This window comes from Agelaius tricolor, unplaced genomic scaffold, assembly GCF_023055355.1.
Source record: "Agelaius tricolor isolate 1412-34295 unplaced genomic scaffold, bAgeTri1.0.p SCAF_30, whole genome shotgun sequence".
NCBI classification, from domain to species: Eukaryota; Metazoa; Chordata; class Aves; order Passeriformes; family Icteridae; genus Agelaius; species Agelaius tricolor.
Genome location: NW_027269290.1, coordinates 1,717,086 through 1,742,233, shown reverse-complemented (window position 1 = coordinate 1,742,233; position 25,148 = coordinate 1,717,086). Strand labels below are relative to the sequence as shown.

Sequence of the window (25,148 nt, the reverse complement as noted above, 5' to 3'; positions counted from 1 at the left end):
ACATCTGCAGTGGCACTGTGAGCCTTGTGCTGGGGCTCCACCAGGGCACAGCACCCAGCATGTCCTTGGAACGCAGCTGCCATTTCACAAAACCTTCAAAGGCACCTGCAGCTGCCCCTGCCAAGGCCAGGGATGACCCTTGACTGCTGCCCAGAGGGCTGTGGGCTCCCCCATCCCTGGAAGGGTCCAAAGCACCTTGGCTGGGGCTTGGAGCAACCTGGGATAGTGGGAGGTGTCCCTGCCCATGGCAGGGGGTGGAGTGGGATGAGATTTAAGGTTGTTTCCAGCCCAAACCATTCTGGGACTCTGCTGGAGGTCTGTCCATGTGTGTGTGCCCATGAAATCAGAATAGATTCAGCTAAAAATCTGCTGCCTTTGTGGCTGTTATTTACTTGCTGTCAGAGGAAAGCCTTCCAGTCTGCCCTGTACAGGCAACCAGGGAACTCCTGTGAGGATGGGTCACTTCTTAAATCTCTCAAATGCACAAAGTGATTGCATGGGAATATCTGGGATCACACAGAAATGGAAAGATTTTGTCTAGAGAGCAGCAATATTAATTTTACCATCAGTGGCCAAAACAGTAACCAAAAATTGTTTTAGTACCTTCCAGAAGCACAGAAAGAGCTGAGGCAGAAGTAGGGATGGCAGTTAGGGGCTCAATTTAAGGCTGACTCTGCTGTGTCATGCCTCACCAGGTTATTTTTTTCCTTTTGACAGCAGTTGACAGCAGGCAAAGGAAGTAAAAGCACTGTAAATTCTCAATCATAGAATCCCAGAATTATTTGGGTTGGAAAGGACCTTAAAGCTCATTCAGCCTCAGCCCCTGCCATGGCAGGGACACCTTCCACAATCCCAGTGGCTCCAAGTGCCATCCAACCTGGCCTTGGACACTTCCAGGGATCTTTGGGGCAGCCACAGCTGCTCTGGGCACCCTGTGAAGTGAGAAAAGCTGCATGGATTCCAGGGAAGAGCAAAAATCTACAACATTGTTAAACATGTGCTACAACATTGTTAAACTGACCAAACTGCTGGAGCACAGCAAAGGGAAGTGCAGGAAACAGCCTGCTCCATTCACAGATAATTCAGTAACTGGGAAAAAAATCCAAACCCAAACCAAATGAATTGCTTCCAGCATACAAAAATCCCCCCTGCCTTCCAATAATGGCAGCAGATCTTTCAGCAAGGGTGGCACAGTGCTCTGCCTGTGACTGAGAAACATATCTGATTGGAAAGCCATTTTGGAAGAGAAATAACATCATGGAACTGCCTGTTTTATCCTTAACAAATATAAGTTTTCTGGTTTTAAGTGACAGAAGTGGCACATGATAAACACATGATAAATTGGCTTTTCCACTAAAAAAATATATCCGCTAAAAAAAAAAATTGTAATAAAATCTGGATTCTTCTGCCTAGCTCTACAGTGACTGAATAAATGGAGAAGGCCTTTATATAGTGCTTCTATATAGAGAACAGGGGGTTGTAGCCCCTGCAAAGCAGCCCTAAAAATGGATGAGCAGTCACCCAAAACAATTCTTTTTTTTTTTCTTTTCTTTTAAGAAGTGCAGTTATCTGCAAAATCCTGGGTAGTGAGAGAGAGGGGAATCCAAAACACAACCCTGATAGGATTTATCAACACCTCATTTAGGGAGAAGCTGATTAATTTTTAAGAGGTTCCTATGAATACTAAGGCTGCTATTTGAGGATGGCAGCAGCTGTGTTGTGATCAGAGCTGGAGTTCTAACCACCCACACTGTCAGTTCCTGAAAATCCCTTCCTGGGGTTTATCAGCAGTGCTCCCATTCTGTCTGTTTCTGAACCCAATGTTTTAAGTGATACTTACAGATTTTTAATTCTTTTTGAAAGAAGGTTAGCTTGTGTTTTGGAAGCACCCAAATGAGATAATTGAGTAGATCAGATGAAATAGGAAACAATTCAATCCAAACCCAACTTTCGGGCTTGACAACTGCCCTTACTTTGAACAAGATACATTTTGCTTTCCTTTTTTTATGTCAACTTTTGGTTTATAATCCCTTCCAATCCCTTCCACTGCATTATGAAATGGCAATTTAATATAATTTTGAAACCACCCATTTTTTCAGTCCAGAATTCCCTGAAGTTTATAATTTCTTCTTCCTCAATCCAAAGGCTCCCTACTGTAAGAAAGGCAGACATGGTAACAGATCTCTTTCTCAACATTGACAGTGTATTTCCCTGGATGCAAACACAAAGCTGACTTGGGTAATCACTCATTAGGAACAGAGCACTTTGATGCTAGAGAGCCTGCCAGTCAACAAAGCAACTGCAGGATAACAACAATTACAAAGATAAACATAAATTCCTTACCAGTTCCCATAATTCTGCATGCCATCACACTACTGACCTCATTGCTGCTGTCATCCAGTTATCTAGCTTTCTAGCTATTAAAAATATTGCTGTGATTAAAGATTGCAAATGATTAACTAAAGAAAATAGGTAGGCCTCAGCTTCCTGCATCTGTTGGCACCATATGTCTTGGAGAACAGCTGGGTGTGAAAAGGTAATTGGAGAGGTGATTGGAAAACCATCTCCAGAAACTCACCACAGTCTGTTTCTTCTGCAACATTTCTAAATGCTCCACAAGTCCCTCATCAGCAACGTCAAAGGGTGTCTGGCCCTGGTGCAAAGAGAGAACACAAGAGGATATCTGAGATGGCATGGTGGTAATATTCCAGAAAGTCCCATTTACCAGTGCATATGCTCCACATCCTCCCTTCCCAAATGGTGAGTGACACTCTGCTTCACTCCAGAGCAAGGAAACCCATGTGCCAGTGATCATGGAATCACAGAACCATTTTGGCTGGAGAAGACCTCTAGGATCATGTTTATGTTCAGTGAGCAGATTTTCCCGGGGCAGTGCAGCTCCCTGGTTGCTGCTGACAAATCCAACAGCCAGGACTATGCTTGAGTTTCCAAGTTTCAATACAGTCTTGTATTGAGAGGGAATGTGATCAACCTCTCCTTATGTTGGGTATCAGGAAAGGTCCTTCCCCCAGAGGGTGCTGGCACTGCCCCGAGGCTGCCAGAGCTCCAGGAGTGTTTGGGCAGCACTGCCAGGGATGCCCAGGGTGGGATTGTTGGGGAGTCTGTGCAGGGCAGGGGTTGGAGTGGATGGTCCCTGTGTGTCCTTTCCAGCTCAGGACACTCCTGATTCTGTGTTACTTTATCATCATGTATTTAAATGTTCTGCAAGGCTGCCAGCAAGCCAAAACATTTGGGATCCATTTCCACATCCATGGGCATTTATCAACTAAAACAAACCAGAAAAAATACTCTAGTGCACAAACCAAGAAATTGGTTACATTTTCACCAAACTAAAGCTCTAAATGCCATTAATAACCTGAAACCCAATGGCTACAGGTCAAAAAATAAAAGGTAGCCTTATCCATCTGACCCAACAAGGAGATGATTCTGGACTGGAAGGAGCTGGTAACACAATAAATGCACCTGTGACTGTTTCAAGTATGGCATGATACAAGACCCCATACACATCCTGAACACTTCATCAGGAAAAGCACCTGATGGCATTTAAACAGAAAAGATTGCCCACATTTTGGGTGCCAAAGAGCTCACCAGGCTGAAAGGGCTCCTCATGGGGCATTTGAGTTCCAGTAGTTTCCAGCACAGCTGGATGCACTTGAACACACAGGGCCCTCTCTTATCACATCCTCCTGCCTGCCTTCAGCCCCTGGTGCTCCTCCAAGCACATTCAGCCTTCCCTCCTGCCCCAGAGGCAGCCACAGCACACCTGGTCCAGGGGGAAGCAGCTCACAGACCAGTGTGGACATCCCAGCAGGGATGGAACACCAAGAGCAGCCTTGGACAAGCTCTTGAAAATCCAAGGGCTCTTTAAGGAAAAAGCTGCAACTGTTAGAAAGGAAATGGTTTTGCTCCTTTTCTTCCATCCTATTTTTCTTCGCTCATGTCTCACAAATCTTCAATTTCCTTTTTTATTACCAATATATAGAAGAGGGAGGATTTAAAACTGCCAGTTTCTCCTGGGTTCACTTGTTTTCAGTGCCTTATACCTTAATATTGGTATATTATTTTTCACTCCTAGACTGTTTCTTTGCTGCCATTTGATTTCTCAGGATGGCACAGATCAGCTCCTATCCCTTCCTACAAGCTCAGTGCTAAAGTTCAATCAGGTCACATCTCCCATAATATCTGAAATCCCTTCTGTCTTCTGCCAGTCAAGATTCTTCATTTACTGATGTATTTAAATTATCCAGTGCACAGGCAAGGAGGACTGCTATGACTTTGTCATGCACATGGATCATGATGTTGGATCTCTTATGAGACCCCAGCTGGATCTCTGTGTCCAGCTCTGGAGCTCCCATCTCAGGACAGACATGGACCTGCTGGAAAGAATTGAGAGGGGCCCACTAAACTGACCACAGGGCTGGAGCCCCTCTGCTCTGGAGCCAGGCTGGGAGAGCTGGGGGTGCTCACCTGGAGAAAAGAAAGCTCCAGGGAGAGCTCAGAGCCCCTGCCAGTGCCTAAAGGGGCTCCAGGAGAGCTGGAGAGGGACTGGGGACAAGGGCCTGGAGGGACAGGACAAGGGGGAATGGCTTCCACTGCCAGAGGGCAGGGTTAGATGGGATATTGGGAAGGAAATTTTGGCTGTGAGGGTGGTGAGGTCCAGGCACAGGTTGCCCAGAGAAGCTGCAGCTGCTCATTCCCTGCAGGTGTCCAAGGCCAGGTTGGACAGGGCTTGGAGCAACCAGGGCTAATGGAGGGTGTCTCTGCCCATGGCAGGGGTGGGATGAGATGAGCTTTAAGGTTCTCTGAATACAAACCAGTCTGGGGTTCTATGATTCCATGATCAAGCAGAAGGCATCAGTCACTATTAATGTGGCTATAGAATACCCTGCATTAGTTGTGTACTGACCAGCTTGTTCCTGATGTCCATGTCACACAGAGCCTCAGCCAGGATGGAACATGCTTCCTTCACTCCCCAGTGAGCAGCAGCATGGAGTGGAGTCCAGCCATCATTGTCCTGGACGTTCAGATTAAACCCAGCCTGGATCAGGAGCCTGAGGAAAGCAGCAGGATTGATCTCAGCCCATCAGGAATGACTTCCTGACAGCAGTTTCCCCTGTTAGGCACCAAGTGGGCAGCCTGGCTCCATAACAGTCAGGAGCTTCTGGACTTGTTTATTAACCAAAGCAACCTCCCACCTGATGTGCTCAAAACTGTAATGGAAAGGGCAATGAACAAAAAGTGACTTCAATGTAAAACCCGCTGGAACATGTCAAACTGATAAGGTTCCCTTTCAGCATGTCCTGAACTGGGAGAACACCTGGACTTCTCATCTGGCATTGGTGACCCAGCCAGAACTCCTGCTCCAGCAGAGGAGAGAGTCTGGACTGGCTCAGTTGCATCCCTGTGCCAGGGAGCCAGGCACAGCAGCTGCCAGGAGAGGGACATGTGGGAACTGGAGCTCCAGCTTGGTTCTCTGAGAGCACAAGGCACAGTGGGGGGGGTGGTCCTCAAGGAGACCAACAGGACTGCAGGGAAGCACCAGTGACACTGACAGAGGTAAAATCTGTATGCTAAGCAACCCTCATTTGGATTAAACAACCCCAAATGCACTTTTTCAGAGTAGCCCTTGGACAGTTCAAGAAAATCTTCCACAAGTGAACTTGCCTGGGATCTCCTTCCCTTACCCTCACTGCTGTGCCCCTTCCAGCCTCCCTTCTTCATCAGAGGAGAACACTGGTGTTTCACAGCACCTGGAGCTTGAATATTTACCACCAAAACAAACACAAAAGGTTTGGGGTAGTCTGGAGCTCCAGAGCCATGTGCACCCTGGTGTAGCAGTAACCCGGCAAGAGCACTGAGCAGCTCCTGTATCAAAACTATTATCCAAATTGCTTAAATAGTGAATAACATCCCAGGGGAATTCTGCAAGTCTGGTCAAACTGCTCCTGAAAATTTCCATTGTGAGAAGCTCCCCCATGCAGAGCCATCATTGCAGCATGAGGGGAATCCAGCAGGACCCACACATGGCACCAACAGCTTGGAAACTCCCGCAGCTTTACACCAAAGTGCTACTGTGCTAAATAAAACACAGCCACAGCAGAGCAGCTGTGGGCTTCTCTGTGAAAGAAATTGTAAATTAGGTGCTGAGTTTCTGTTGATTTTCCAGCTGGCAGAAGGGAGAAACAGAGCTGCTAAGAGACTCAAGGTCACAGACAAATTCCATGTCTCATTTAGAGTTAGCTGGCTCCTGGCTGTCAGCCCCCTTGGTTTAAGTCACTAAAGCTCTGGATTTGAACTTCAGCACAGCCATCACATACACAAGAGTGAAACAATGTCAGCTTGCTGTGAGATGTGTTTATCATTACCACAATTAATGCCAAGGAGAGGCTGTCCAGAGCTAAGTCATCCTGCACACACTGAACTTCATCAAGGAGCACTGGATACACAACCCTCCCCTGACAGGTGATGGGACCAACACCTCCAATTCAGAGATATTACATTTCTATCCACATGAGCTGTGTTAGATTGCTGCTCTTGGGCAAAGTACAGGTACAGACAGCTCATCACTCAATTATAAGTTCTAATGACTGAATACAAATCAGAAACATGAAGTACGGTGAAATGCTTGAGCTTGATATGAAACAGCTCTTTGACATCAAGTCATGTCACTTAAAATTATGAAACTTAGGATCAAGACAGATGAATACTTCCAGAATGGATTTTAACACAGGCAATAGAGTAAGCTTGTGTGCTGGTTACACACAGCCTGGCTTTTGGTAGCAGGCAGGCCACAGAGGTGGCTTCAGTGAGAAGCTGCTGGAAGCTTCCACCATGTCTGGCAGAGCCAATCCCCGATGGCTCTGAAGATGGACAGGCTGCTGGCCAAAGCTGGGCCAGTTAGAGAGGCTGGTGACACCTCTGTGACAACAGATTTAAGAAGGAAATCAAAACAAAGTGGGCATGCACAGTTTTTCTTCTTGTCAGAGAAGAGGAGGTGAGAACATGTGAGGGAAACAACATGGAGACACCAAGAAGAATGAGGGGGAGGAGGTGCTCTAGGCACCAGAGCCAAGATTCCTCTGCAGGCTGTGGTGAAGCAGCTGTGCCCCTGCAGCCCACGGGGATCCACGGGGGATACAGAGATCCATGCACAGCCTGTGGTGATCCATGGGGATGCAGAGATCCACCCACAGCCCATGGGGATCCACGGGGATGCAGAGATCCACCCACAGCCCATGGGGATCCATGGGGATGCAGAGATCCACCCACAGCCCATGGGGATCCATGGGGATCCATAGATCCACCCACAGCCCATGGGGATCCATGGGGATGCAGAGATCCACCCACAGCCCATGGGGATCCACAAGGGATGCAGAGATCCACCCACAGGCCACCTTCCAGGGGAGGTGCTGACACTGCAGTGGGTGGATGCCTGGAGGAAGCTGTGATTCAGTGGCAGACCCAGTGGAGAGAGGGGGCCCTGCTTCCAGGCTGGAGCAGCCTGTCCTTGGAGGACTGCACCCCGTGGGAAGAGAGACCCAGGCTGCAGCAGTTTTGGGAGGACTGTGAGCCTGTGGGGGGAATTCACATTGCAGCAGTTTTGGGAGGACTGTGAGCCTGTGGGGGGAATTCACATTGCAGCAGTTTTGGGAGGACTGTGAGCCTGTGGGGGGAATTCACATTGCAGCAGTTTTGGGAGGACTGTGAGCCTGTGGGGGGAATTCACATTACAGCAGTTTTGGGAGGACTGTTGGCCCATGGGAGGGACTCACATTGCAGCAGTTTTGGGAGGTCTGCTGCTTGTGAGAGTGAAGCCACACTGGAGAAGTTCACAGAGAACTGTCTCCCATGGGAGGGACCCCAGGGTCTCACAGGGGAAGGACTCCTCTCCCAGAGCAGTGAAGAAAATCTCGGTGATGAACTGACCAAACCCCACACCCTGTCTCCCTGTGCTGTCAGTGGGAAGGAGGGAGGGGCTGGGGGGGGAAAGGTGTTTTAGAGGCTTATTTTACTTCTCATTATTCTCCTCTGATTCTGTTAGCAATAAATTCACTCTGCAACTTTAAGCTGAGCCTGTTTTGCCCTTGAAGGGTTTTCTCCAGTCCTTATCTCACCTCATGAACCCTTTGGTAATTTTTTTCTCTCCTCTGCCCAGCTGTGGAAGGGGAGGGTGAGTGAGTGAGTGAGTGAGTGAGTGAGTCAGTCAGTCAGTCAGTCACTCCTCTGGGTGCTTGGCATTGGGCAGTGTCAAACTATGACACTTTGGAAAGACTATTTACAAGAGCATGTAGTAACAACACAGAGGAACAGATTCACAGGGAGAGAGGGCAGGATTAGATTAGATATGAGGTAAAAATTCCTCCCTGTGAGGCTGGGGAGGCCCTGGCACAGGTTGCCCAGAGAAGCTGTGGCTGCCCCTGGATCCCTGGAAGGGTCCAAGGCCAGGTTGGACAGGGCTTGGAGCAACCTGGGACAGATGAAGGGGTCCCTGCCAAGGCAGGGGGTGGGACAAAATGAGCTTTAAGGTTCCTCCCAACCCAACCCAGTCTGGGATTCCATGAGCTCTATGTTCATGGGCAGCTCCAGCCACACATAAAGAGTAAAGAAAGCTTTATTGGTGGAAAGCCTAATTTGACATTACCTGTAACAATATTAATGTTTTTTACCAGGAAATGCTACACTGGGCAGGTTTATGGTCATAATAATCTTGTTAGTGCCAGGACAGCAGAGCTGGCAGGTGCTGGAATCCCTCTGTCACTGCAGGAGCAGTAAGATGAACAGGCAGAGGACAGTGAGACAGGGGTGGACACTGCATTTTCCCACAAGACTGGTCATGTTTGTGACTGTCATGCAGTAAGTGTTGTCACTTTGTATGTCAACATTATACTTTTATCCCCTACTACTGTTTAACTTGCTAGTCCTGAAACTATAACAATGAAAATCAGACCTTGTGATTAGAAAAATTAGAGACCTCGTAATTTATGCCTCATTCTGCAAAAAGCTTTCATTACTCCAAAAAGGACTGGGGGTATGAAAGGGAATCTTCCAGTACCTGTGTACTTCTGGGTGAACCACTGTGGCTGTACACATAAAACCACTGAGCCTTTTGAGAAACAGCAGCCTGAAAATCTCAGTATGGAATACATTTCTCTGAATGTAAAGCAAGATGTCTTCAGCCCTAATTTCATGCATCAGCCCTGGGAGGAGCTCCTACCTCATGACTTCAGAATATCCCTTGGCTGCAGCAACATGCAGAGCTGTGGCTCCTGTGCGAGGCTGCTTTATATCCTCAATTCTGCCACTGTTCAGCCACTGCCGGGCGTCCTGCAGCATCTGCTGCTCCTCCTCTTTCCTGGACAGCTCCAGGTCTACACCTAAAGGGGTGAAGCACAGAACAAAAAACCAACAAGAGATGAAAGCTCTGAAGTACTTGTTACACTTAACCTATGCTTCATTTGCTATAAAATATTAGTAAACTATTTCTGATCTTCCACAAAACAACCAGCAAAAGCCTCTTCTGTGTCATTGACAGACTTCAAAAACTACCTGAGTTAAAAATTTTGAAAGCTGGGCCAGTGGTTGCAACCCAGTCCAATTAACTAAAAGCTCAGGTGTGCATAGAAGGATTGAGTTCTACATGGGCTGTGTCCCAGACTGAAATAAAGAGTCAGAACAACAGCTTAACTGACTCAATCGACCTGCAGTGAGGGTAACATCTACAGGGAAGGTCTGAGGACCCTCAGATGTCTCCCGCAAAAGCACAGTGATGCCAGCTCTGTGCTCACTTCATATTCAGGACACTGCATGTGACACACACAGGAGTCTGCACTGCTCCAGAGGCATTCCTGACAGGCATGCTGAGAGAAGTGCTGAATTATTCCACTGAGCAGCATACCCCCAGATTCTGACAAAACGAAATTTGAAATAATTTTGGCATTAGAAGGCCAGAAGAAATCTATGCTGATGGCCTAAGTGACTGCTCAGGGGCAGGTGGAGGTGTGGAGAGGCAGGGGGATGATGTGGAGAGGGAGGTGTGTCTGGCTGACAGACTCATTAAACCAATGAGAGGCAAAACCAACTTTGACTGGAGCGGCGTTTTCAAAGAAATGAGATCATAGAAGGACAATGTATCAATCACAAGTATTGATACCAATCCAAACAAGATTAATCAGAGTAGAATTCTTCACTTAGGAAAATATACAAATTAGATGACAAATCTCAAAAATCAAAAACTCTCCACTCAGGAAAACATACAAATTAGAAGATGACAAATCTCAAAAACCTGAAGAACAAGTGTTCCTATGGTTTAATACTTTCAGTATAAGAATGACATAATTGCCAATTAAATTATGGGGCATTAGGTTTAAAACAGAACCAAGGAAAACATTTAACTCAGAGTGAGATCCTGTGAGACCCACTGTTGCAGGATTTTGCAAAGATCAGAAATAAACTGGCTTCAGACCAAGGACTAGACAAGTTTGTAGCTATTACACACAATTCCTGAACATGCTGGAGTTCCTAAGGAGGGCTACACGAGCTCAGGAAACAGAAAGCCACAGGGCACTCACAAATACACAGAAAGCCAGGAATTTCTGGAGGCACAGTGGCTGGAAGCTGGGAGGGCAATTGTACACACTTGAGCTGTTGTTACAGTCTGCAGCAGGCAACTGCTCACAGCCCCTGCTGAGGACAGGCTGCAGAGCTGGACAGATGCTTATTTAAAGTTCAACCCCATTTCCTCCAGCAATATGATCCTTTAAACTGTGAGATGGGAATCTTCATCTGGAGACAGATGGTTGTTTCAGGGTATCTTAGCAGGATGCCACTAATGTGGTGAGGCAATGCAGGCAGAATCCCAAAAAGTGTTAGACAAAATACCTGCAGGTAAGGCAGAACCACTGCCTCAATGTCCTGTGAGGTTTCAACCACATTATTGTCATTTAAGGAACCTGAAGGTGCACAAGTCCACAGAACCTGGTGAGATGCACCTATGGGTCCCAAGGGAGCTGGTAGAGGAAGTATCTAAGTCACTTTTGTATTTGAGAAGTTGTGGCAGCCTGGTGAACTTCTCATGGACTGGAAAATGGAAAACATAACCCCCATTTTTAAAGAGGGACAAGAGAAAGACCTGGGGCACTAGAGGCCAATTGGCGTCTCCTCTGTGCACAGCAGGATCATGGAGCAGATCCTCCTGGAAACTATGTTAAGGCCCATGGAAAATAAGGAGGTGACAGCCAGCCTGGCTTCTCTGAGGGCAAGCTGTGCCTGACAAATTTGGTGGCCCAGGAACATTAACACAGGTGACAAAGCACTGAGGGACTGATTCCTTCCTAACAATACCTTAAAAAATAAAGTCACCATCATGTGTCAAAATATATCTGATAGGGGGACTGGATTCAATCCAGCATTGTAAGCAACCCCCCCAAACCTGCAGGAATAAAATAATCCAGAGAGAGTCTTTGGGGCTGTGTAGCCCAAACACACACTCCAAGGAGAGTAACTTCAAGGCCAGATGAACCAGCTCAGACATGAATGCAGCTGAGCTTTGCCTATGTCCAAGGATAGAAGCTCCAGGAATTCCTTGGGTTCCTTTTCCAACATTGTTGATGAAATTCATAGACATGATTTAAACTTCTCAGACACACATGCAGACATTCAACCACTCCCAAATGAATTCCATGAGTATGAAGAAAATTTTAGACTGATAAAGCATTTCTTTATTCTAACATCAGTCCAAAACTATTCTTCAGCTAGGGATGTTAGTGCAGGGACAGCCTGGAGAGCAGCCCCTCAGCCAGGCACACCTGCTGAGAAAGGGGATATGGCAGAAGAAATCTAGGGAAAGATCAGGATAAAGCATGGCACTCTAGGCCTGGAATATTCATTTCCTGGTCCCTGCCTTTGGCAGTCCCACAAACCTCACCTCGGTTTTATCAAGCCTTAGTGAAACAGGACCTTTCATTGATATCAGAGGTCAGAATTTAAATCTCACTTTAAAAGTAACTAGATCTGATGAATCAGATTTCAGGACTGAGGTGCCTTGCTTTGAAGAATCCCAAGGACAGAGACCACAAACCTCCTGCATCTGCTCCACTGTCCTGACAGCAAAGCAAAATTTGCCTGCTGCTTCCTGGGCCAGATCTCAGATCTCTTCACCAACAGACAGCAAGGCAGCAGAATTCTCACAGAGAAACTCTTAGGGGTCCCAGCTCTCACTCATTCAGGCCCCTCCTTTACCTTGTTTCTTGACTTGCTCCAGAAGCAGGTCCTTCATGGCCGCCTCCTCCGCGATGTCGGACGGGACCTCCCCCTCGCTGTTCACAGCAGCCACGTTGGCCCCGTGGCTGATCAGGTACCTGCAGCAAGGACAGGTTGATTATCTTTTTTTTCTTTTAAGAAAAGGAAATTTTACTAATTTTAAAAAAGCCTCATGAAGTATCATCAATTTTTAAATTTTTCCTCTTATAACTTTACGAAAAGTCCATTGAAGAACAACAGACATCTTCTTTTGCTTGTACATCTTTTAATCAGTAGAATTCTGAAATGTAAAAGAAGTATCTGTTTAAGCACACAAATACAGGAGGGTGAGGTTGCCTGGCTTTATAATTTATTTTCAATTCATTTAAGAAATAGTTATCTTAATTCAAAGTTTGGAAGCTTTCTGGTAGCTGTGGTGGACTAAATATATAAGCATGGCATGACTGGTAAAGAATAAAGGGTTGGTGTTCAGCCTGGAGAAAAGGAGGCTCAGGGGGGACCTTGTGGCTCTGCACAACTCCCTGACAGGAGGGTGCAGCCAGGTAGGGGTTGGTCTCTGCTCCCAGGGAACAGGGACAGGACAAGAGGAAATGACCTCAAGCTGCACCAGGGGAGGTTCAGATGGGAGATTAGGGGAAATTTCTTTTCAGAAATAGTGGTCAGGCCCTGGCACAACTGCCCAGGGCAGTTGTGGAATCACTGTCCCTGGAAGTGTTCCAAAAAGGAGTGGATGTGGCACTTGAGGTTTACTGGTGAATGTACTGGTGGTGCTGGATGACAGCTGAACTTCAAAGCCTCCACTTGACCACAGCACTGCTCACACCAGTCTGTCTGTGGAAGGAAATGTACTCACAGAATCCCAGCCTGGTTTGTATCAGAAGGGACCTTACAGCCCATCCAGTCCCAGCCCTGCCATGGCAGGGACACCTTCAATATCCCAGGTTGCTCCAAGCCCCGTCCAACCTGGCCCTGGACACTGCCAGGGATCCAGGGGCAGCCACAGCTGCTCTGGGCACCCTGTGCCAGGGCCTGCCCACCCTCACAGGGAGCAGCCCCTTCACTACACATCCCTGTAGCAGCTGTGCCATTTTCCTTTTTGCTTGGCACTTCAGCTAAAGTATCTAATGAATCATGAGACAGTCTAATGGCAACAGGCAACCAGTTGAAGGCTTCACCTTAATCCTCAGAAGTTCAGAATTCAATACCAAGAGAAAAGCACTTATTTTAGCATTGCTTTCCAAAGCAGTGAACAAGGCTTAGAGTACCTGTGTACCTGCTCTGAATAGAAAGGCACAGGGAAGTCTATAAATACCCAGAAGAGCCCCAGACTCACTCACTCTGCTATGTTCAGGTAGCCACACGATGCCACTGCATGAAGAGGGGTCCAGCCCTCGTTGTCTTGCTGGTTCACATTGGCTCCATTTTCCACCAGGAACTTCACCATGTCCAGGTTCTCATCAATACAGGCCTGAGGGAGGATGGGAGGGATGTCCAGGGGGCAGAAGGATTGAAGGGGAAAGGAAGAGAGAAAAAAAAATTGTGTTGGTGTTAAATCAAATGTACAACCCTCACTGGCAGCAGGCAATATCTGGGTTGAACTTCCCCTGCTGTGAGCAATCACACCTTTAAGCTTAGGGTAACTTCAATCTGTCAATGAAAACAAAACCATTTCAGAACTTTCAAAAATGAATTGTAACCCAGAGTTCCCAGATGGACAATCTCTGAATTTACTCCAACTTTACTTTTCACCAGAGATCTCCTTCCACCCTCCCACACAGTTCCCTCCCCACAATGGGGACACTGACATGATGGATCTGTGGTAGTTTTAGGTACAGCATCAAATCCCTCTAAGCAAGGCAAGCTGTGCATTTACTTAGATTACACTGGTCCTCAAAATGTCAGTGAATAAAGGTTGTAACAGTGAACACAATGAGGCCTCACTAGGGGCAGGGATGAGAAGGGAAAGCAGCAGCTCCAGGAGCCAGACTAAAGCAGCTCAGTTACAGAGGTAATCATTGCAAAAGCAGAGTTCTAGAGAACTTAATAACTTCTTTATTCAGCAGTACCTCTTTGTTTTCCTGAGTCTGACACAGGAAACTTTCCCTGCTTCTCCTACAGCCCCATGAGCTGCTGAAGAGAATGACAGCCCTTGATTAGCTGCTGTAGTCATTCCTGAGCCTGCATTTACAGAGAGCTCCCTGCTTTGAAGTTGCCAGAAGAAAACCTAGCTTGATTTTCAAGTCTCAGCAGTTCTGTTGGGTGGAATTCCTCCTTCCTCAAATTCCTGTCTCCAGCACATTCTGTGTTACATTTACAGTTCACTGGAAGCTGCTATTCAAGGATGAGCTGGCAACTTAATACACACATCCCAAAGTGTGTGCCCCTGCTGGGGAGCACAGGGCATGACCAGGAGGTGCAAGGACTGCTTTTACTACATGTCCATCCCCAGGCAGAAACACAGCTCCTCATTACTAGAGAGGGAAACAGCTTGTCCAGGATTCCTCCAAAATCCCAATCCTTTTGCACAGTTTGATGTGGGCACACCTATTGTTTACAGCAGTCAGGTGACTCCCAGATGATCCATCTCAAATGAGCAGCAGGGACTATCCATCCATTCCTGTCCCAGCAAGGAAAAAAAAGGAGGAAATCCTCTCGAACCAATATCCACGTATCTCCAAAATAAACAATCCTGGTTTATCCACATGTTCTTCTATGCTGCATTGCTCAAGTCAAAAGAGAGGCATGTCCTAGACCAGGACAGCCAGTTCTTGTTATTTTTACTGCAAAGAGAGTTGGACTGGATGATCCTTGTGGAGCTTTTCTGACTCAGGACACTCTAGGATTCTCAGTGCAAATCCCAAACTGCCCACTTAGGACACAATCACTCCTCCATTTGATTGGCTCACAAGCAGCCATGCACAAGTCCAGCTCTGAAACCTCCAAGGAAGCACATTCCAGATAACTAACTCCTAGTGCAGGTACTTGGCAAACATGAGACAACACAGGGAACATCCACAGCACTGGGAAAGGATGCCCCAGGAGCAGGCTCAAGTCCCAGCTGAGCCTGTGCTGAAGCATCAGTGTGTTTCCTGGCCCTGCTTTAGACTGGTTTACCTGAACCTTGGCCAGAAAAGCACAAGCAGAAATCTAGAAGTCATTTACTTCAGGGGCTGCTCCAAAGCCAGAATGGCTGAGCCCAGTCTGGACTGGCTCCATCCCCCCCTGCTCAGTCTATCTATGATCTCTCACCCTCAGGCCCAAAACAGTTTTGTCCTGTAAACTCTGCTCTGAGAGGCTTCTCTTAGATTATTTCAAGAAGTAAAACTGGGAAAAAAACCAAACCAACCCAACACAAACAAAAAAATCTTGGGGACTGAAGAGCATCACCATAAGGTTGGAGGAGCCCCAGGTCCAAGCATGATGGGGCAGGACATGGTTACATCTCAGTAATGTGGGTGCAAGCCAGGTTCTACCATCAGCCTCAGGAGCAATGGTTTGGTTCTTCTTTTAGTTTATCTGATCTGACCCCCTGCTCAAAGCACAGCTAAATCTTGTTAGACCACACAACTCAGGGCCTGCTTCAGTTCAGTCTGCTGGGATGGATACTCCCTATCCCTGTGCTTCACCATCCTCTCTGTGGGTAATTCTCACAATCTAATCAGGATTTTCCTTGCAACTTGTTCCTTTTGCTTCAGCAACACAGATGCAGCCTCCAAGTCTCAGTCTGTCTGTGGAAGGAAATGTACTCACAGAATCCCAGCCTGGTTTGTATCAGAAGGGACCTTACAGCCCATCCAGTCCCAGCCCTGCCATGGCAGGGACACCTTCAATATCCCAGGTTGCTCCAAGCCCTGTCCAACCTGGCCCTGGACACTGCCAGGGATCCAGGGGCAGCCACAGCTGCTCTGGGCACCCTGTGCCAGGGCCTGCCCACCCTCACAGGGAGCAGCTCCTTCACTACACATCCCTGTAGCAGCTGTCCCATTTTCCTTTTTGCTTGGCACTTTACCTAAAGTATCTAATGAATCATGAGACAGTCTAATGGCAACAGGCAACCAGTTGAAGGCTTCACCTTAATCCTCAGAAGTTCAGAATTCAATACCAAGAGAAAAGCAGGAGTGCAGGATGGGCAGAAAAGTGATGAGGGTAGGAAACACAAGTCAAATATTCCTACTGTCCAGGAGAACTCCAGCGTGCCCAATGTGCATCTGATTAATTTCAAGACAAACTGCAGAAAGGATAAGTGCCTGATTTCCATAATCCCACAAACAACACAAACAAATCTATGAATTCTTCTGTCTGTACCAACGCATTGAAATGCAGCAGTAAGGCAAAGGATGTGATGTATAGAGAGGTGCATGGAAACACATGGATCCATAATAATCCCTCTTCAGCTCAAGGAGAAATTCTCTGAGAATTAACTCAGATCCAATCCCTGTTTTGCTGCCACTCATATTAATTGTGATTTACTTCAAGCTTTGCCCCAACACACTTCAAATAAACTGCACTTAACATCTTCCTGATGAGTTACTTACATTTTGACCTGGAACATCACCAGTGTTGACTTCATCTAAAAGCATATTGCTCAGGAAATAGCCAGGAAAGGCTCACCCACGCAGTGCTTTTCTTTTGGGCACAATCCCTTCTGGCTGCCCACAGCACTGGAGCCTCACAGAGGAATTTTATCAGCCAAGGCAGCAAGGTGGATGGATGGATCCTGCCTACACTCACTACTCTGCTGGGTTTGTTCAAGTGTTACCTGTAGCTTGAGTGTGAATCTAAATTGAGACTGAAAAATGCCTCTAGAGCGTGAGCTTTGTACATATTTGACAGAGGATTTTATTTACATTGTTTATCAAACACACCCACTACATCTGCACAGCCTGGGAATCAGCCAAGGGAAAAGCATGGTTCTTGCCCAAGCCACTGGATAAACTGAACTCTAAAGTTAAATGCCTGTTTAAATACATAAAAGAGCCCTGTCACTCTTTTAAATTTCTCCCTGTTACTGGCCTTGCTGTTGTGCTGTGCCCACCCTGCCTGGCTCTGATGGAATGCATGCTAGAAGCAGCAGGATGATGGGATCAATCTCCACCTGTTCCTACACAGAAATCTGCAGTGATTTGCCTCTCCCAGCTCCTGCACAGAGCAATGATGAGGAGTCAGGGCTCTGTGGGTGCTGACAGCACCAGGGACTCCCAAGGGAGCCAAGACCATTTAACACTTGCTTTCTGCATTTACCACCAAGAGAAAGCCAAGTGCAAAGGTCTCCACCTTTATCCTTAATGGAGCAGGAGAATATTCTTTAATTTGTAAGAGAAATAACCCTCCTCCACTCTTCTGTAGTTCATGAAAAGCTGCTGTTCAATGTATGTGATCAAGGAAAAGCTGCTGTTCCACATATGTAATCCAGCCATGGAACACTGTCTGGCAAATATTGACTTTAGTATGAGCTGTGACACACAGGAATGGAAGTGAGACAGAGCAGAGTAACACAAACAGTTTTTTAAGTGACAGGTATGACCATGCCTACCTCAAATACCAAAATACAAAATTTTTTCGCATTGTTGTATCATTACATGCAACTAATTACATTGGCTGAGATTTGAAAAAGTGAGGTGGAAAAGGAGTTTCCAAAACTGGCATTAGACAAAAAAGTACTGAATAACTCCTGCTCAGCTCTGAAAATCTCATCATGGTGTCATGCAAGAAACTATCAGGCAAGGGATTATTTACATAATTTTTTAGTCAATCACCCTAAAAGAACACACTTCTCAGATCTTAACATGATAATGACATGATAATAACTCAGAGCAAGAATTATGAGGTCAATAACTTGGATAATGAGTAAAATTGGTAACTTAAAGATCTTCTGAACTTTAAGAACTTTAGAAAGCCTTTAAAAATGTTACAACGGATTAAATGGCAACTTTTAGGGGTTGCAATGTATTTCTGTGAGTACTTTTAAGGTACCAACTGATTAACACTGATGTTATCAGGGAATTCATACTTGCACATACATTAATGGTATTTATAGTTTCATACATGTCACCATTTAACCAAGATACACAGTGAAGAACAAAATTCTCACTGTTTAGAAGAACTTAGGGCACACATTTGTCCACCTAAAATTTTTGAGAGGCCTGACAGCTGATATCCCTCCAGCACATCTCTGCTGTGTGGTGTTTTTTTGTGCCAATCTACTGAAATTAAGCCCTGTGAGCCAGCCTGCAGGAAAAATTGCCTTCCTGGGGTTCAGGGGTACAGCTCACCTTCAGACTGAGCAACTGGGTTACCTGAGGTTACTGGAAGAAGGAGAAGAGGACAAAGAGGAAGTAAAGGGGTAGATATGTCCTCCTTTAAGTACTACTAATCCTCCAACAGATTTAGGAGAGTGGATAAGTTTAGTAACCCGAGAGGATCTATTGCTATGCAGAGTTCTCCTCTCTTATTTGATCCCTCATTCCTCAGGAACACCGTAAGGACCACGACCTCAGGGAGCAGAGTCACAGAGCAGACACCCGCCCTCAGCCCCCAAAGGGAGGGGAGACAGTCAGAAAGAGTTGGTTGAGAAGTAATGTTGCCTTTCTGGTGGGTAGTTTCTTCATGTGAGGAAACACTCCCTCTCCTAAACTGCCCTTGGAATCGGGCATGAAGAAAAACAGAGGGATAGGCTTAATTCTTTCCATTCAGGCCTTGCTGACCCTCAGCTGCTTGGTTCAGGAGAGGCTAAAAGCAAGGTTAGCTACAAAGCACAGCAATTTTGTCTTTAAATTTTTAATTCCTTCTTTATCCTCTGCCTCTGTACAAGCTCTAACACAACCTTCAAGGTGATGTGACAGGGTGGGAGTACAGGGTGAGTCTCTCCCCCTCTCATCGTGGATCTTCAGCAGGCTAATCTCTTGCCACCCCTGTATTTTTCTTGGCAGTTGATAAGCTTCAAGGGTTTCTGGAATGGTACTAATGTATTACAGTTTTAGCAGTCCTTGATGCAAACCACATCCAGTGCCCAGAATTACCCACTCAACACGCAAAGAAAGTTGGCTCATAGGATTTAAATCCCAAGCATTGCTGGGCAAGTCTCCATCCCCAGCTCATGGTGTTCCTCCAGCTCCTGGCAGGAGACCAGCATTTAGCAGTTTTTCCATAGGGAGGAAGTGCTCAGTTTCTAAAATTTGCAGATATGGCATATTAGCTTACCCCCTCTGCAGTGAACAGGTGGAGCCCTTTCCAGCCAGGGACGCTCGCTGCAGATTGGAGTTTGCCAGGAGCTGTTGCCAAGGCATTCTTCTTCCCAGCATGAAGTTTACATTACAGTAAGGAAACGGGGACACCAGGAAATGGGACAGAACAACTTGGCTTGTCTGGCAAGGCTTGTCCAGCAACCAGACAAAATCTGATCTTATCTTGAATGAAACCTCATTATTACAATGGTGTTGTGTTTGCTCTTTCCTCTGAGCACCCAGAACGCACAGGCACCGCTGAGCCCTGATGAGTATCTGCTCCAGCTGCCTGCCAAGGGTTTGGTTTGCATATCTCCTGAGCATCCCCTGGTTCTGAGATTGGAGGATCAGCAAGGAAAAGGAGACAGATGGGATGAGACTGAGGGTTCAGAGGACTGGGAATCGAGCTCCAAGAAGGTGTGAACAGTGTGACACTGCTCCCTTTCTAGGGCTGCAACACATTTAGCAAAGCCCCAGCCTAGGACTGGTGTTACATTTCACTACAATATTTCACAATATTAGATACACACAGGATAGCAGTGAGGAAAGCATCTAAACCACCTCACAAATTCCTAAGAAATTGCTTGGGATCAGCCGAGAGAGGAAAAAAAAACACCCTTTTCACCTCCACAAGGAGAAAAGTGGTTCCAAACCCAGGAGAACACAGATGCCAGGCAGTAACTGCACATCTGCAGTGCTGTCACAGGCACTCATGTGGAGGTGGTTGTTTTCTCCACAATTGTTGGTGATTTAACATAAATACAAGAATAACATTCAACACATCTGTTTGCAGGAAAAACAATTCTGGCCAGGATGTCAGTGAGAGCCACTCAGCAGCAGGGTCACATCCTGCCCTCTATTTGCACAAGGTGCTGGCTCTGCCAACAGCAACACCTGTAACAAGGGGGGAAAATGGCTGGGAGCACACAGCTCTGCTCCCTGCAGCCCCTCTGAGCCAACAGTCAGTTTACAAATAATATGTCACATCTGCCAGTGTCATATGATCATGGGATAAAGCAGCATGTAGACACTTGGCATCAGCCAGCCAGGAAACCTGTAATAACTGCTGTGGGCTAACTTTGGCTGAATTGAACTCTCTGGTGCTCCCAGTGTGGTTGGTTGGGATTTGAGAGAGAGAAGCCATGCATCTGCTCCAGGCACAAGGAAAATGCAGGAAGGGGAAAGCAGAAAGGGCTGCATGCTTGGCTGCTGTGTTTCATGTTTCTACTATGAATACCCAGTCTTGTGACAGAATCCAATCTCGGTGACTTCTCTGTGAAAATCTCGTAATCCTACCGTGTCAGATCCTGGGGTAGCAATCCCCATGGTTCCCACATGGAAATCATACTTGGCAGTTCCCCTTGTCACACATAAATGTGATACATAAACTGACTGCTCAGGCACATGCTGGCTTTTGAAATGGAGTATGAGCTGCCAGGCTAGGAGAGGCCATGCTTCAGCTCTTCTTGATTACTCCAGGAAATACCAATCTCCAGAGCCTCCCAGCACCATGGTACCTCTTGCCCTATGCAAAATGCTGCTGCTGCTAAATCAGATTGCTCATGAAACCCCCATTATTAACTCTTCTACCAGACTCTCCTCCAGTCTAGAAATCAAGTGTTGGACCATGTTTACACACCCAGCCCTTCCCTAACATGGTTTGCTTCCCTCTGTTCTACCACCGACCCAAATTTCTGTAACTTTTGAGTCCTCTGAGATTCTTCCACACAACCACACATCCATCATTCTTGCACTGCTCTTCAGGACCTTTCTCCACACATCTGTGTGCCCAGAAGGCCACTCCATCCTTCCATCTGGTGAAAGCACTTACACTTCAGATGGAGACCCTCAGAGCAGGGACCAGCTGCTACTGCTTGAAGAGCACCCAGCTCTCAACACACCCCAGTGCAGGTCAGGTACAGACAGCCACAGACAGACCAGGGAATCAGTGCAGCTGGGAAGTACCTCTGGAATCTCCTAATCTAGTACCCCCAGTGTCAGCAGGGAATTCTCCTCGCCCTTCTGGGCTGTGCATTTCTGGGTGGATTATCATAAGCACGTGCATACATGTTCATATAGACATACACAGACACATTTATTCCTTGAAAATTCAGGGAACTTTATAACTGTGGGGAAGGACTAGAAGACATAGATTTGTGCAGCCATTCTGATCCAGACCTGACTCACCTCCACAGCTTTGATGCTTTATGTGCCCAAGCCTCTGGCTTTTGCCTCCTAAATGATGTCCTCATGCTGAAAACCTGATGTAGACTCATTTGAGTGACAGAGGCTGCACCACGGAGGAGCTACAAAAAAAATCTGCTTCAGACATGGGGTGAAAAAAGTCAGTTTTGTTTAAACAAACCAAGGGGAGACAGCACACTCAAATTATTAAAAGGTTTGCTCTGTGCTAAGTGAAGTGTGAGACTGAATAGAGGCCATCAAAAGCAGTAGTCTACAAGCAGAATGGTTTCTGAGTTCATGTAAGTGCAATCTGAATTCAGCCTAAGATCACCATAAGAGTCCCAGCAGGTTTAAGCCCAGCTTGCCAGGGTTCCTCCTTCCCAGCCATGTGCTCCCACACCTTGCCTTGCACAGGATCAGTTTCATCCACATTTTCAGAATGTGCCCAGAGGGTGCTGCCTGCCCGAGCTGGGTGGGATGTGCCTGTACAGAGCAGCACAGACCCAGTGACACCAGGTGAGCTGAGCCCCACCCTCCAGAACTGACCAGCAGCCACAGGCCACCCTCCTCGAGCCAAGATCCACCGGTCACTCCTTACCCGGAGCTTTGAGAGGGTTTTCTTTATAACAACATTTTCTACAGGACTGGTGTAATGAGACCACTTTGAAGTTCTGGAAATTGTTAAAGGGTTCCTGCAAACCAGAGGCCAATGCTGACACCAGCAGCAGCACCATTAACTGTTACACACTGGGCTGGAAGCACTGGCAGGGCAATTCAGTCATGCTGTCACAGCACAGCCAAAGGGATTAAATGACAAGACTCACTTCTCGACTGTTCTCCTGTCATAAGTCAGAAATACATGGAACAAGGTTAGCCAGGAGATAGGGGAGTCCATCTTCCAGCAAATGCAAGGCAAGAGTAAATACGTGATGTCAACACACACCTCAAAACCACAAACAAAGGCAGGGCTGATGACAGCTGAACAGCATCAGGGTTAAATCTGGGAGCACAGAGAGAGGAGTTCACAGAAAACAAAGGGAAAAGCGCTCCCAAAATAGCCTGGCAACTGTCAGCACTCGGACTGTCGGCACTGGAAGCTATGACCTTGCCATGGTGTCCCATGATCACAGCTCTGCTCTTAAGGGGCTTCTGTCAGAACCAGCACTGCCCAAAAATTCCACCTCCAAGTGATCCCCTATCTCTGGCAGCACAGATTACACTCTCCAGTGATCTGGGGAACAACAAACAGCTCCCAGTGCTGTGCCTGCATAACCACAGAGCTTTTGCACCCTCTCTCTGCTCAGTCCTGGCTTCTGCATGTCCTCATGCCTTGACACCCTGCACAGGCACTTCTGTACCACCAACCCAGCTTTAAAATCATTATGATTTAAAATTCTTGGCAAATCTAATTCTGAAACAACCACATTAGAACCAGGAGAGAGAGGTAAATTCTGCTTTAAAAAGAACAGAGGAAATGGAGCGAAATGAGATAAAACGATTAATTTTCTAGTCTGATTAATTAGCTATGGATGTTCATTTCTTTAACAGCAGTTGAGTCATACTTCTCATGTAAGCAGGAAGATAAATATGTGGATTATGTCAGAGTTTTTCATTGGAAAAAGCCCCACACACAACGAGAAGTACTCAGCACTATCCATGTCAGTCATCAAAAGAAACCAACAACAAATCTCTTACAATGATTAGCACAACAAAAAACCCAGCAGAGCACATGGGAAGAGAGGAATACGTGCAAAGGCATAATTATGCCACGAACGTAGCATTTCCAAGATGAAATAGCAGCATGAAATGTCAGGTGGAGAAATGCTTTGAATAGAAGCCACATTTTGAAACTATTCTGAAACTCCCCACACCTTCATATATGTACTGGGGCCATCAAGTTATTTACAGGGAGTTAGATGTAAATACCTGCTGCACTAAGGCAGAGATAGCTTGGCTAAATGTCTGTGGAATTCTTTCCAGCTGCCAGGACTCCTGCATGTGCTGCAGAGGTGGTGCTGCCAGTGAGTGCTGAAGCACCACACTCTGCTTGTCCCTGCCTGGGCAGGGCCTGCCCTCACCCTCAGAACACCAAAGCTTCCAGCTCAGCTTCTGTGAAGAAACAGGAGCCACTGGGGAAGGAGAGAGAAGGTCAGCTGGACACTCACACTCTGTGTCACTGAAAGGGGAGGGAAATGGCAAGAAAGCTAAATTGCTTTGCTTTTACTCTTCTAGGATGACAGGCATGCAGGATTGCCAGCTCTTTGCCACTCCTTGAACATTCCTAATCAAAGAACATTTTGGCAAACCTAGGAAGATCAGCATGGACTACACAGACATGGATTCACTATGCAAAGAGCCCCAGGGACCAGGGAATGGTCACAGCCCCAGGGCTGCCAGAGCTCAAGGAGGGTTTGGACAATGCCCTCAGACACAGAGTAAGATTGCTGGGGTATCTGTGCAGGGCCAGGACTTAGATTCCATGATCTCTTCCAACCAAGGACATTTTATGGTCCTATGAACCCCTCCAGCCTCACAGTATTTGTGCTCCCATGTGTCCAGCAACTTGCACTGAATTCACTTCTCATCCAAACAGGGCCCAAGACATTGATTTTCCACTTCCACAGTGCTCCTCCTCTGCAGCCAACTGACTGGTTTGCCATTTGTGTTTACAGCCCACAACACAGCTCTAAACCAGCACCAGGCCATGTGGGACTGACTTCAAAATTCACTCTAGATCACCATTTTACTCCCTTCCTTTTCATCATCATCATCATCCCAATAGTTCCAGTATGATTTTTAATACCCATTATTTCAACAGCAGAGGCTAATGCTTGGTACCATCTGAGAAGAGCTTGAAATGAGTCCAGTACGTGATCAACTGCCAACACTAAAAATAAAGTCTTTCTGTCACTAAAAAGCAGGGACTGCCAGTTTTCTAATGGTGTGGAACAGCACTGGCTTTTCAAGTCTCACCAGTTTAGTCATTCTGACCACTAAGTATGTAATTTCTCTCCCCCTCAGCCAGCGCTCCCTGGCACTCGATCAAGACAGTCTATATAAAACCTTGCCTTTAAATTACTGAAATTTTCATTCCTGCCCAAAATAACTATGTTTTATAATTGGAAAACTCACAAGCATCTCAATCCTGAGTGGAAAATGGAAATTTAGGTACTGCAGGTTTGCTTAGCAAAGAAATGTTCAGCTAACAATCCTTTGACCTGACAGGAGCTCCATCAAGGGCTACAATGCACTATTTAATGCAGTTCCTTAAGACTTCATTTTCACAACACAAGCAAATATAGATATGGTTCTGCCATCATCTCTACAACAAAAACATACCCTAAACTTCCAAGATGCAACCTTAGATCAGCTTCAGCCAAACCAAGGTGGTGCCCTGCAGGCCAGGGCTGACACTCACCCCCAGTGCCTTGCAGGGCCACTGGTGGTGGCTAAGCAGCACGG

General features: G+C 46.6%; 1 protein-coding gene across 25 annotated transcripts in view; it reads right to left on the bottom strand.

The window, feature by feature from the left end:
• Positions 1–25,148, bottom strand: part of PPP1R12B (protein phosphatase 1 regulatory subunit 12B) — a 135,392-nt gene that overhangs the window by 86,967 nt on the left and 23,277 nt on the right. For all 25 annotated transcript variants that reach the window (XR_011682798.1, XR_011682801.1, XR_011682800.1 and 22 more), the window contains exons 2-6: positions 13,617–13,747; positions 12,259–12,377; positions 9,236–9,395; positions 4,928–5,072; positions 2,579–2,653 (exon numbers count right to left, since the gene is read on the bottom strand). Coding sequence is in view for 2 of the 25 variants with exons in the window: in XM_071449873.1 (XP_071305974.1) it covers positions 2,579–2,653; positions 4,928–5,072; positions 9,236–9,395; positions 12,259–12,377; positions 13,617–13,747 (630 nt within the window). In the remaining 23 variants the exon portion in view is untranslated. The remainder of the gene's footprint in view (positions 1–2,578; positions 2,654–4,927; positions 5,073–9,235; positions 9,396–12,258; positions 12,378–13,616; positions 13,748–25,148) is intronic.